This window comes from Asterias rubens, chromosome 21 (genome assembly GCF_902459465.1).
Source record: "Asterias rubens chromosome 21, eAstRub1.3, whole genome shotgun sequence".
Classification (NCBI taxonomy): domain Eukaryota; kingdom Metazoa; phylum Echinodermata; class Asteroidea; order Forcipulatida; family Asteriidae; genus Asterias; species Asterias rubens.
In genome coordinates, this window is record NC_047082.1 from 6,434,796 (window position 1) to 6,446,670 (window position 11,875).

At 37.1% G+C, this 11,875-nt stretch overlaps 1 protein-coding gene across 1 annotated transcript in view; it reads left to right on the top strand.

Moving 5' to 3' along the window:
* Positions 1-11,139, top strand: part of LOC117304833 (scavenger receptor cysteine-rich domain superfamily protein-like) — a 46,030-nt gene extending 34,891 nt beyond the window's left edge. The window contains exons 12-19 of the mRNA XM_033789448.1: positions 28-143; positions 902-1,109; positions 2,522-2,668; positions 4,092-4,250; positions 5,099-5,275; positions 5,870-5,920; positions 7,790-7,895; positions 8,870-11,139. Of these exons, the coding sequence (XP_033645339.1) occupies positions 28-143; positions 902-1,109; positions 2,522-2,668; positions 4,092-4,250; positions 5,099-5,275; positions 5,870-5,920; positions 7,790-7,895; positions 8,870-9,014 (1,109 nt within the window). The 3' untranslated portion in view covers positions 9,015-11,139. The remainder of the gene's footprint in view (positions 1-27; positions 144-901; positions 1,110-2,521; positions 2,669-4,091; positions 4,251-5,098; positions 5,276-5,869; positions 5,921-7,789; positions 7,896-8,869) is intronic.
* The last annotated feature ends 736 nt before the right edge of the window (positions 11,140-11,875 follow it).

Consider the following 11,875-nt stretch of genomic DNA (forward strand, 5'->3'; position numbering starts at 1 on the left):
CATTTACCTTTATTTTATTTTTTTTAGATCTGAGATTGACGTATGAAAATGGGAGTGTGTCAACCAATGTACTGCGAGGTCGAGTGGAGGTCTTGAGGGATGGCAAATGGGGATTAGTATGTGGCAATAACTGGGGAATAAAGGTATGAACTTTCCCTTCAATAAACCTCCCTTGGTAGTTGGCAATAACTGGGGAATAAAGGTATGAACTTTCCCTTCATATCAATCCAATAGACCTTTCCATTCTTGATCAACAAACCAAGCTGATTGGCAAGCTTCCCAGTTTGTGTAGTAATCTTGGATGTGGTCCTTGGCTATACTGCAGTCAACGGTTGTAAGGATTCTGACTGGCACCTCAAACAAAATATATTGACAAAATAGGGAGATGGCCAACATAAGTAAATAGTGCCTGCATATTAATCAGGATGTACTGGTTCAACGCTCACTCTTGTCAATTTTTCTTTGTTCAGCTCCAAACTATGTAAACAATTACCCAGTCATTTTCATGTGTAGTTTATCATATGATTCCACAACTAATGATGCACATTATCATACCTGTTATTCAAATTAATAAAATCTAATGCTATAAAATGGTTCAAAGGCTGAAAATTATGTTTTCCTTCTGTTCTGTTCAACAGAGTAATTACTCAGTTTTCCTCAACAAACTTGTTGACAAATGTTTTGCTAAATTTATCCAAACTATATGCTGCTCAATACAATGCAGATAATTTCATCCATTCAAGGTTGTGTTTGGCTCCCAGTACTTGGCAAATTTATCACAAAGTACTGTGCTAAGTTGTTTGCTGTAGATTGCAACTCTGTATTTTAAGGGTTTCTTTTACTTACGTGTCCTTTATCAACTTTTCAAATTCTTAATGATTGCAGTTGTCTTTAATTCCAGAATGCTGATGTTGTCTGTCAACAACTTTTCAACACAAGTGCCATGAACACTCAGAAGTATTCACTGGGTAGCAATGCCAGCCCTATTCACTTTAGAGATGTGCAGTGCACTGGCAAGGAGAGCCTATTAGGAGACTGCCCTCGTGAGTCCAAGCCAACAAACTCTCAAACATGCCCTGGTAGCATGTCAGCAGGAGTCATCTGCAAAGGTATAGTTTGATAATGCATTAAATGGTTTCTGTAGATAGTGTGTCTGCCCATATATCAAGCGACTCATTAGTTAGACACTCAATTCAATTAACATTTATTTCAGTATTGCCCTTTGATATAATACATCATTGGTTTTCACAGATATATAACTGAGACAGTATAACCAGTAGCCAACATTATTAACAAATCAGATTGGCAAAAGTTAGAATTGGGTGAAGCCTTGTCTTTTGTACCCTAGCCTATTGACAGACTAACACTGTATGATTCTCACAAAGACAAGGGACAACAAGGACAGACAAACAAAGGTTTGTCCTTATCCCTTGCACACAAGACCAACCTCTTTACAGGTGATCAATATCCACCTCTCCTTGGTCACTTCACCAATCTTTGGACAAGACTGGAATAGCCAACCTATTGATTAACAATTTTTATTTTGAATCCTTCATTTTGGCAAAAAGTGTAAGCGGATAAATAGGTTTCAACAATTTTTTATCAATTAGACCCTGAAACAGTTTGTAGGTGTTGGTTCCCCAATATTTTTGAATCTTACTCCATGTGATAGTCATGTGTTTTAGATGCTGTTCCTGTTTACTGTCTAAGCCATCTAGGAAAGCCATTCCATTCCATCAGTCATCTCCTTTATTCTGGGTATTATGACAGCACTTTGGAGCCTTTTCTCAGATCTGGTTAAAAGAGGGTGCGGTTAATGAATGAGGACACTCACCTTCTGCTTTAAAGAGCCAGCTTAAATCTGTGCAATCAAACATAAGTTTGATATTTGGGTTTGGAGGCATTTCAATGAGGTTTCAATGAATATATTCAGGTCGCTGTGTAGTATCTATATACTTTGCAGTGTGGATTTCTGGTATCTTTTGAGAACTTTTTTGCTTTTTAGTCTGCTGCAGAGGAGTAAATTTCTGGATTCGGCGGTAATTCCTGAAAGAAATGTCTTGCTTATTGGCGGACAAATTGTCTTTCAAAATAGGGGGGGGAGGGTAGCGTTTCTATTAGAAAGTCAAAGTGAATACTTTAAGTGAACATACCATCTTCACACCCTGAATTCCCAACTGTGCATGCAAAATGGCAGCAGTGGGAATATAAGACGCTATATTGACTTCTCTATTTCTTGATCTGGGGCTGAATATTTGATTAAGGTGATGCCCTGGCTACAATGCAATTTGTGAGTGATCCCTGGCTCACATGGCAGTTTTAACAATTAAAATGGTTGAATGGCTTCTGACTGGCACCCTGAACAAAGATATTGACAAAATAGGGAGACCGCCAACATAGGTCTAGATAGCTCAGATACAGGTAGGTTGCTGGTTAGAGTCCCAGTCTAGTAAATTTTTCATTGAAAATTTAAACAGTGAGTTTCCATTGTGGTTAATAATGTTTCTTGATTTCTTGTTAGATATTCGCCTTACTGGAGGTGTAAACCGTGCCTTTGGTGCTGTTGAAATCCTAGTGGATAATCAATGGGGGTCTATATGTGCAGATAACTGGGGACCCAATGAAGGCAGAGTGGCATGTAGACAACTTGACTACTGCGCCTATAAAGGTAAGAAAGAGAATAGACCTGTTTGATTGCCTGAATACAAAAAGACTATGATCGGTCTAATCTCATATTGGGGACCACACTAATTTTACATATGGCCTTTATATGGAAACAAGAATGAAACAAGAATGATTGCAAAAGATAGGATGTTCTCATTCCCTCATTCATTCATTTATTTATTATTCTTCGTCATGACATAAAAACATGACATACCATATCCTGTGTTTTAAAAACAAGACATCACCATATACAAAAACTTGAAATGTAAACCAGAGTTATTCTAAAAAGATCTTGTAGTCGTAGGCCTAGATGTAGGTCTGATTCTACTATTTTCCAAGTATTGTGAAGTTTAGATCTTGCATCTTGAATCATGAGACACGAACCGCTAACTAAGTCTGGTAGAAAAAAAACATAGTTCAAAAATTGATCACTAACACATTTATTTTTGTAAAGTCACAAGAGCTGAAACCTAGCTAAATTTTGTATTTGTTTTATTTAATGCAAGGGGAGGGGGAGATATATATCAAAAAGCTTTTGTTAAGGGGGAATTCATCATATAGTCTTCTGTAGAAGTCTTCACCCAACTTATGATGAATTTTAACTTATAAAATTCAGTGTTCACAACAACAAACGTTAAAAAGCAATGTCATTGTCATCGTTTTTTGTCTGATTTATTCTTTGGGTTTATTTTGATTGTGTCAATGTGGAACCCTTTTGTTTACCAGCTTTATGAAATTGAGTCCTGTGGTGTTTCTTTGGCATGTTTTGTACCTGTAGTCAATGTAGAACTGTACATGTTTTGATTAAGCTCATGATAAACCTTTATTCATAAATACCTCAGACAGTTTCGCTTTTCCTATTGGTGGAGAGCGCGTCACATGGGTGTGTATAAACCTTTGTTTATGACCAGTAAAAACTGTTGAAATATGGGCGTGACACGCGAGCTTTGCACCTGTTCATTCCTATTGGTGGAGAGCAACGGCTGAAACAGTTGTGCCACATCACGCGATATGCACGATGCGCACAGCATTTCCTTATAAGGAGTTGTTTACCCGAGGGCGGTGGAGGGCTTAACCATTTCATAGCTGGAGGGGTTTGTGTTAAAAAAAATCATTGAACAATTATAATTTTTGCATTTATTTTACTTTTTGACCAAAAAGTGTTGATGTTTTGACCGAAAAGGTATTTATGAATGGGAATCAAAGTGTGTTGAATCGGTTTTCAACTAGTGGTTTAAACCCGCCGAGGCCTGGTTCTTGATAATTTATCTCGACTTCGTCTCGGTAAAGTTATCAAGAACCAGGCCTCGTTGGGATTAAACCACTAGTTGAAAACCTCTTCACCACACATTGATTCCCTTGTTATGGACTTTGGTTTGTCTTTATAATTTGTTTAAACCCCTTCCCCTCCTTTATTGATATGACAGGAACACAGAAGGGACTTCAGCCTGCCCGTGCTCAAGGCAGTATTCACTGGTCTAATGTTAACTGTACTGGTTCAGAAGAGAAACTTGGGGACTGTCAGCATACTGTAGGAGGATACACATGTAGTGGATTAGTATTTGAGGCTGTTGCAGAATGTAAAGGTAATTAGTACTTGGTTCGTATATTATAAGTTATCAGAAAAGCGCGAGTGGAATACGGAAAAATATAGCGCTTCTGTTCTATATCCAACGAGGCCAAAGGCCAAATTGGATATGGGACGCAGACGCGCTATATTTTCTGTATTTCAACGAGCGCGCGTGTGATAACGTATTTATCTTCAAGCAAACTTGGCGCGTGACTTATAGAACACACAATACGCATGGTAGTGATATTAGCCGTGTAATATAGGTTTTTATCACCACTCCATTCTGCCAATCTGATTGGAGGATTAGCACGTACTTGAAGATAAAGTGCTTTATCACCACCGCTTGGGACGTATTGTATCAAAGCGCTCAGTATTTTTGCCTGCAAGGTATGTGGAGCTACATTTTTAATTATGAGACCTATTCCTTTATAGCACCATGTAATGGTTTACAAGGTGCTGTGGCGCAATATGCTGCCATTCAAACCAGGAACACCAGGGTGATCCCCTTCTCTTTTCGATAAGGGCACCGGGTTCTTTTATGTGCATTACACAACACACGGGACAAACGGCTTTACGTCGAAAGGACGAAGCATCATGGTTAAGTGTCTTTCTTAATGACACAGGTGTCATAACTAGAATAAGTGCCTTGCTCAAGGACATAATTTTCGTGATCAGGAATCGAACCCATACTCTGATGATTCAGCCGTCAGACTTGAGGCCGATGAACTAGCCAACAAACTCCACAACTGAATGCTTTACCTGTGGAAAGCTGTTTTTTTTTTTCTCTTTTCTTCTTCTTCGTCTTTCTGCTAGTTATATAAATTGTAAATGTTATTTTGTATGTATTTTGTTTCCTGTGAACAGTGGCTTGTGAACTGCCAGGTGCTGTAATGCATGGTAGCTACAGCAGAGATGCAACTTCTTATGAGGTTCAATCAACTGTTGAGATTAAGTGCGACCCAGGCTATGAGATCGTTGGTGAAAATGTCTTACAATGCATTGCAGGATGTGAATGGTCAAGACCCATTCCAGAATGTCAAAGTAAGTCTGGCTCTTGATTCTGGTTTATCAAAGCAAGCTGTAATACTAGAAACTTTTATTAAAGATGGAACCAAGTTGAAATGTATGTACTATCCTGTTGCAAATTTATATGTCACATGTGCACATAGGCCGCACAATCTTGGCATTTTCCAATGCTGGCATTCCATTATACAGTTCATACACTAAAGAAATGTTTCACTTCAAAGCAATGTGGAGTTTTTCGAAAAATGTCTGTTTTTATGCCCTTAATTTGAATCTGAGAAGTGTTGCTGTCAGATACGTCTCTCAGATGAAAGTTGTCTGTTTTTATGCCCTTAATTTGAATCTGAGAAGTGTTGCTGTCAGATACGTCTTTCAGATGATATATTTCTTTTAGGGATTATCTTCCTTTTTGAATATATTTGCTCTGAACTTTCCGGCGATATCTCAAAACGCGACCACCAAAAACAAGTTTTGTTCTAGAGATGACATTGGATCTGGAGCCACTGGAGCTGCACCAGTACAGGTTATATGATCAAGCTGATGCACTTTGTTTATGTTTTCATGTAGTTCAAAACTTTGAGCTTGAGTTATCTTGACCTTTTGTCTTTATAGGAGTTGCTAACTGCTCAGCTAAGAAACAACCAGTAGTTGGACCAAAAGATGGTAAGTGACCTTTCATTGAAGCTAGTATACAAATATTGACTTCGAGTACTATGGGAAAATAGAGCGCTCTGGGGATCACCGAGGGAGTCATAGTTGTAACCATTGCATGAGTAAAAGCAGTCAATATTTGCTTTATAACACCCCAAACATTTCTAAATACTGTACTATTAAGTTACAGACCTGAATGCTACAATCCACGGACGGCGCGAATACAGACTGTGAAAACTGTTACTGTGCTGCATGTAGTGTCATGTAATCCGAAATGGTTACAGACTATTATTTATCATCCTCGTACACGCAACGGACGTCTGGGTACTGCACGCCGTGTGCTAGTCTTCGGTAGCGCACGGCAAACCGATGCGCTATCACACGGCCATCGTATAGTAAAATTTAGACATATTATGTGACGCGCTCTAAACCAATGAAAAGGCAGAATATTGGTAAGGGGTGTAAATGGACGCTAACATTATCTATGACGAAACTTTATTTTAATATATGAAGGGTTATTTCTTTTCAATCTTATGAATGTTTCTTTGAGTAGAATAAAAAGTAGGGCACATCAGGGATTTGTAAAGAGTCTTTTCATTCTAGTTTTGTAGATCTCAATAAACAAATATTGCAAAGCAGATACGTATTTAGACGAAAACAATTATTTTAGTCCTCATAAACAGGGATTGTACATTTTTGTGGAGGGAAGGTGTCTTTTAAGTTTGGTCGTCTAGTTTTCAAGAATGTTGAATTAAGTCTTTCAGATTCCTAGTTCAAAGTCATGTCGAGCTTTCAAATAACATATCAAAAACAGGTCCATCAATGGTTTTGGGCAGAGTGCATTCATTAAAAAACACAAGAGTATTTCATAATTATTCTATCAGAAGGCTGATGATCTTTCTGGTAGGTGCTATGGACTGATTGGAAACACTGCCATAGCTGAGGACAAACAAACGAAATGCACATGTTAGTATTTGCCACACACAACTATCAGCCAATGATAGGTCTTCATTTGAACTCAGTTAGGACTGTTTGAGATTGTGAGTTTATACATGTATGCAAGGGGCCTTTTGGTATAATATCATGTTTTAGTTTTGCCATTCAGAGAATGTTGTTTTTTAATCTTGGCTTGGCAGGCCATGATGCTTGTTTCCTCACAGGGAAGGTACACGTTTGGTAGTTACTCAAAATAAATACTAACTTAAAAACTGACTTGGTAACAAGCATTGGAGAGCTGTTGATAGTTTAAAACATTGTGAGAAACGGCTCCCTCTGAAGTAACATAGATTTTGAGAAAGAAGTTATTTCTCACTAAAATGATAAAAGACTTTTAGCCAGAAGTCTTTTATTCCTATCTGAAAGCACACAAATTCATCCAACAAGAGTGTTTTTTCTTCGATGACCAATTTAGCTCAAATTTTCACAGGCCAAGTAAGAAAACTGGTCTTTGACAATTACCAAATGTGTACCTTCCCTTTAAGCACACTCTGCCATGCTTTGTCATTTGTACATGTCTGATGAAATATCTAAAGTCCCTTATGCTTGATGTAAAAGAACCCAGAATATTCATCATGAAAGAGTATGGTTCATTGCAAGCACCTTTATCAGCAGGTTTTTTTTTTCAAACTTACACTGATTTTATTAATATTAAATGTTCATATCTAATGTCCTTTTTTAATTAACCTGGTTAGCCCCATCAGTTTTCAATGAGTTAACTTGCAGAGGTACCTGAATGCAAAACTGATTAAGTTCCTTTTTAAGGTATACTTTAGTTTCATACCCAGATATCATTAACAGCAATAACTACAAATCAAATGTTGCTCTCTGCCAACTTTCTTACAACTTTTTTCCTCATACATCAATAATTGTTGTTATTTCCAGGTGGTGTGTCTGGAGCGGTCATGTTGGTTATAGGTTTTATCCTGGGCACTGTCGTTGTGGTCATTATCATAATAGCTGTTGGCTACCTGAGGGGAAGAAACAAAAAGTAAGCTTTAAATGAGGGATTTTATTTCAAGTCCAGTCTGAATGAAAACCACACTAATTGAGCTTTGCTAAACCATTTTTTAAGTGTTCAATTAGTAAAGAAATTTAGTTAACACAAGACTAAACAGCTTTTAATTTGTATTCAGACACCTAATTTGAACACCCTTTTGTGTTGCTTTGAAGTAAGTTTTGCAAAAAGTCCAGTGACAGCAACGCTTCTGTACGTCATTTGTGGGAGCACCATTCTGTGAAGTTGTTTGGTTAGAATAAAAAGCACCAATCCCACAGCTGACAACATCTTGTTGTCAATTTGACGCAAGCTTTCACAGTAGAATAAAGCCTGGTTCATACTTCCTGCAAATGCTATATGAATTTTGACATCACAGGGCTGTTTTCACAGTGAATATTTCGCAGGACCTGAGCACATTTCAATTGTTGCAAATTATTTGTTGCAAATTTGTGTTGTCAAAATGTATGGCAATCGCATTCGTCGGAAGTATAAACAGGGGTTAAAGGGCAATTTTTTCGAAAACAGTGATGTTAGGCCCAATGCTTCGTTCAACTTTTATGAAAACTTGTCGGACATCAATCTTGTAGGTAGTTGCCATTCCTTGATACAGAACCTAGACTGCAGAACTGGCAACCACAAGGTTGTGATTTCGAATCCCCCAGCTAACCTCTGATTTTCACAAAGACTAGAATAAATGTTGTCGCTGAATCAAAGTTTCTTGATTTGTGCAATTCATAATGATAGATGTTAAACCAATATTTGTATGAGAGACATTGGTTGTTGACAGCTTGGGGTTTATATCCCCTTGTGGGAGTTTGCATAGTTCCCTCGATGGGAAGATCATCTAAACAAACAAACCCAGTACACCTGTTACTCTGAGTATACTGAACTTGCACATCTGTTTATTTGAGTGTACTGTTGTAGACGGTACTTAGCCTGAAATCTTTCTCTCCTCACCCTTCTAGTATCGGTCGTGGTAATCCCTCCACAACATCAGCTATCTGGAAGCCCAGGAATGACTTTGACGAGATGAAAGAACCAGTTCTCAGCTTCAGTTCCATGAAATCGGATGGAGCTGGTGTGGAAGACGGCATGGGAGATGCTATGTGATTCAGGCTCAACTCGTCTTTATTGTAAATACTCCTCTTAAGATCTTGCATTTCTTATGGTGCTTTATAAAGTGCACTGCTTGTAAACGAATTTAGAAGTACAGGAATTTGAAATAACTGTCTGTCCAAATTGAACTGTTGTGTGGAATGTCCCTGGTTTGAAAGGTCCTGTGTAAGTTCGGCTAGGGCTGAAAATTTAATGCAGGCCAGTTCAGGTTGCTTGATAGAGAGTCCTAACTAATTTTGGACTGTAAAGAGCAATTTGGCATAAAAGGTCTATGTACAAAGTCCCAACATGTATAAACTTCTCTAAACTGGTGCAAAGTGACAAGGTAGAAACTCAATGAAACCTGGATTAAATCAAAGTTGTTCAGTGTTCAGTTTTGTCTATTTCTCAATTTTAATTTTCCTAAACATTTTGAAAAATCATGCAAAAGAAAACAACAAAATTCTGTGCTATATAGTTTGAAACTTTATGTATACAATATTTTCTAAAATACATGGTAGAAGGTAAACATATTGCATTTTTTAAATGAGGTACAAATTTTTGTCTTGTATTGGTTCAAAGAAATTTCAGGACTAGAAAGCATAGCTTAGAGCAAAAAGTAGACGGACATCAATATATTTTAAATTTATGGCAATCTCATCAGTCCATTATCCAAGTGCCAAAGAAAACTGACAGTTGCAAGTAGTTAAGAGCGTCAATTTGTCGGGTATTGATTGACTTTAGATTAGTTTGTCAGTTTTATAAAGTAGTTATTATATCAATAATAAAGTACTTGGTGCCGCAATCATGATTTAGCTTTTTTAATATTGTATGAATTTGAAGAAATATTGATAAAAGAAAACAATTTATCTTCTCTTTTAAAACTCATTGTAGAAATGATGAATAAGACTTGCTATTCTCTTGATAGGTCATTTCATCATCTAGCTCTTTTCACACAATGTTTCATGGATGTTAAACATAAGGTGTTTTTCCCCTTGATATCTGCCTTTGTAAATACATATTTTGTAATGATTTTATCTGTATGCAATTGTGTTTGAAGAATTTCTTAACTTTACGAAATGACTATGGGACTTGGGCTTATTTAAGTGAATAAAAGGGTTTGTGTGAGTAATATTGAGTACTGTAGACATAATATAGGTACCACTACAGGGCGTTCTGGAAAAAGGACATTAGGTTTCAAAGATCAGAATTGAGCTGCCATGATTTCACTTTGGACCTGAGCAGAAATTGGTTTGCTATTTATTTGGTGTTTAGTGAGCAGTTCTGACATTTTATGTTAATAAGTCACATGATTATATTCGCATAACAGCAATGTTCTTTGTTCATGTCATTGTTTAGAAGGTCTAGAACTCTTTTCGGTTTATCTTTAAAATCCTATCACTAGCTTGGGGATGAATTCGAGATTTGGGTGACCATTCAGTCAAGGGGTTTGGATACCTTTTGTACATCAAGTTTTTGGCCATGAGTTGAATCCCTCCTCACAGTGAATGAAGATGTGCAGGTATAATGTATAATTTACCTGTAGAATTGTTATGGACATTGAGTTGTGTGCCGTACAAAAAAGTACCCAGTTGATCATTGTCGCAGAAGATGTGGCAATGCAGCAACGAAGAGACATCCTCTGAAATACTGCATGTGGTGTAGCAAGAACATTAGAAGAGGATTGTGTGAGAGAAATGGGAACGTTCAAATACCTTCCTTGCCTTTGTACTTGATAAAATCGTCTTACTTTTTTACCAAAGACCAAATATCATTACCTGATTGACGCTAATTGTGATGGTTAATTCCATGCAAAAATGTAAGAACACATTGACAACAGAACTGTTAATTTTCAAATGAAATATACTCATTGAGTTAACTTGAAATTACGCATTACCTTGTAATTTGTACTAATACATGTAGTCGGAACCTAACCATGGCAACAGTTTTGATGTGTATTAACTTTGAAACAGGAATAGTCCCATAAAACTGAATGTTTATTTAGATTGTTAATGGTCAATATCAGCGCATGACAAGATATATCAACAACCTTGACAAAAATGTACTATTAATGTTCCCGAAAAGAACACAACACCAAAGTTTTTGATATTATCCCAGATGGTTGACATGCATGGTGTTTGTAAAACTAAAAGAATAATAAACAATTCTTATATAGCGCATTTCATAATAACCGTATCAATGCGCTTTACATTAGTGCCCTGGTCATGGGGCCAATAACATCCCTTTTAATGTTTCTCAGCTCCCTTGGGAGGATACAACCTGGGCAACAGTTTATATCGCTCCAAAGGCCTTTTCATCCACAATATCAACCTCGAATGTACCCATTTGTACCCCTGGGTGAAGAGAAGCAATTATAGTAAAGAAGGTTTAATTGGTTGTTTCTGTGTGTCCCCCCCCCCCCCCATTACTATTTTTGTCTATTATTATATTGAAACAATGTGTACATTAGCTATTTAACAATAATACAAAGTTTCTAATGGTAAACAACTGGTAAACTATAACATCATGGAACGAGTATGTATGTATGAACAATATTGCCTTATAGTACTAACTTTAAATGCAGCGGATGATGTATGTTTGTAGACTTTATTATTGTTAAAATAAGAATGTTTTTAAAGGTTAACTTTTGATACAACGAAATAAACTATACAATTTGATTATCTTACAATGGACGTGAATTGTGGTGGTTTGGTGTTGGGTGACATAAATGCTTCATTTGATTTTAGGAGAAGTATCGGGGAAGGTGGGGGTCGTTGACTAATACCTGGGTCTAGAAGTTTGCTAACTATAGAGTTTTTCAGAGTAATATTTTCATGTTTCTATGTTTGAGGTAACACCGTGCAAATGAGATCTCG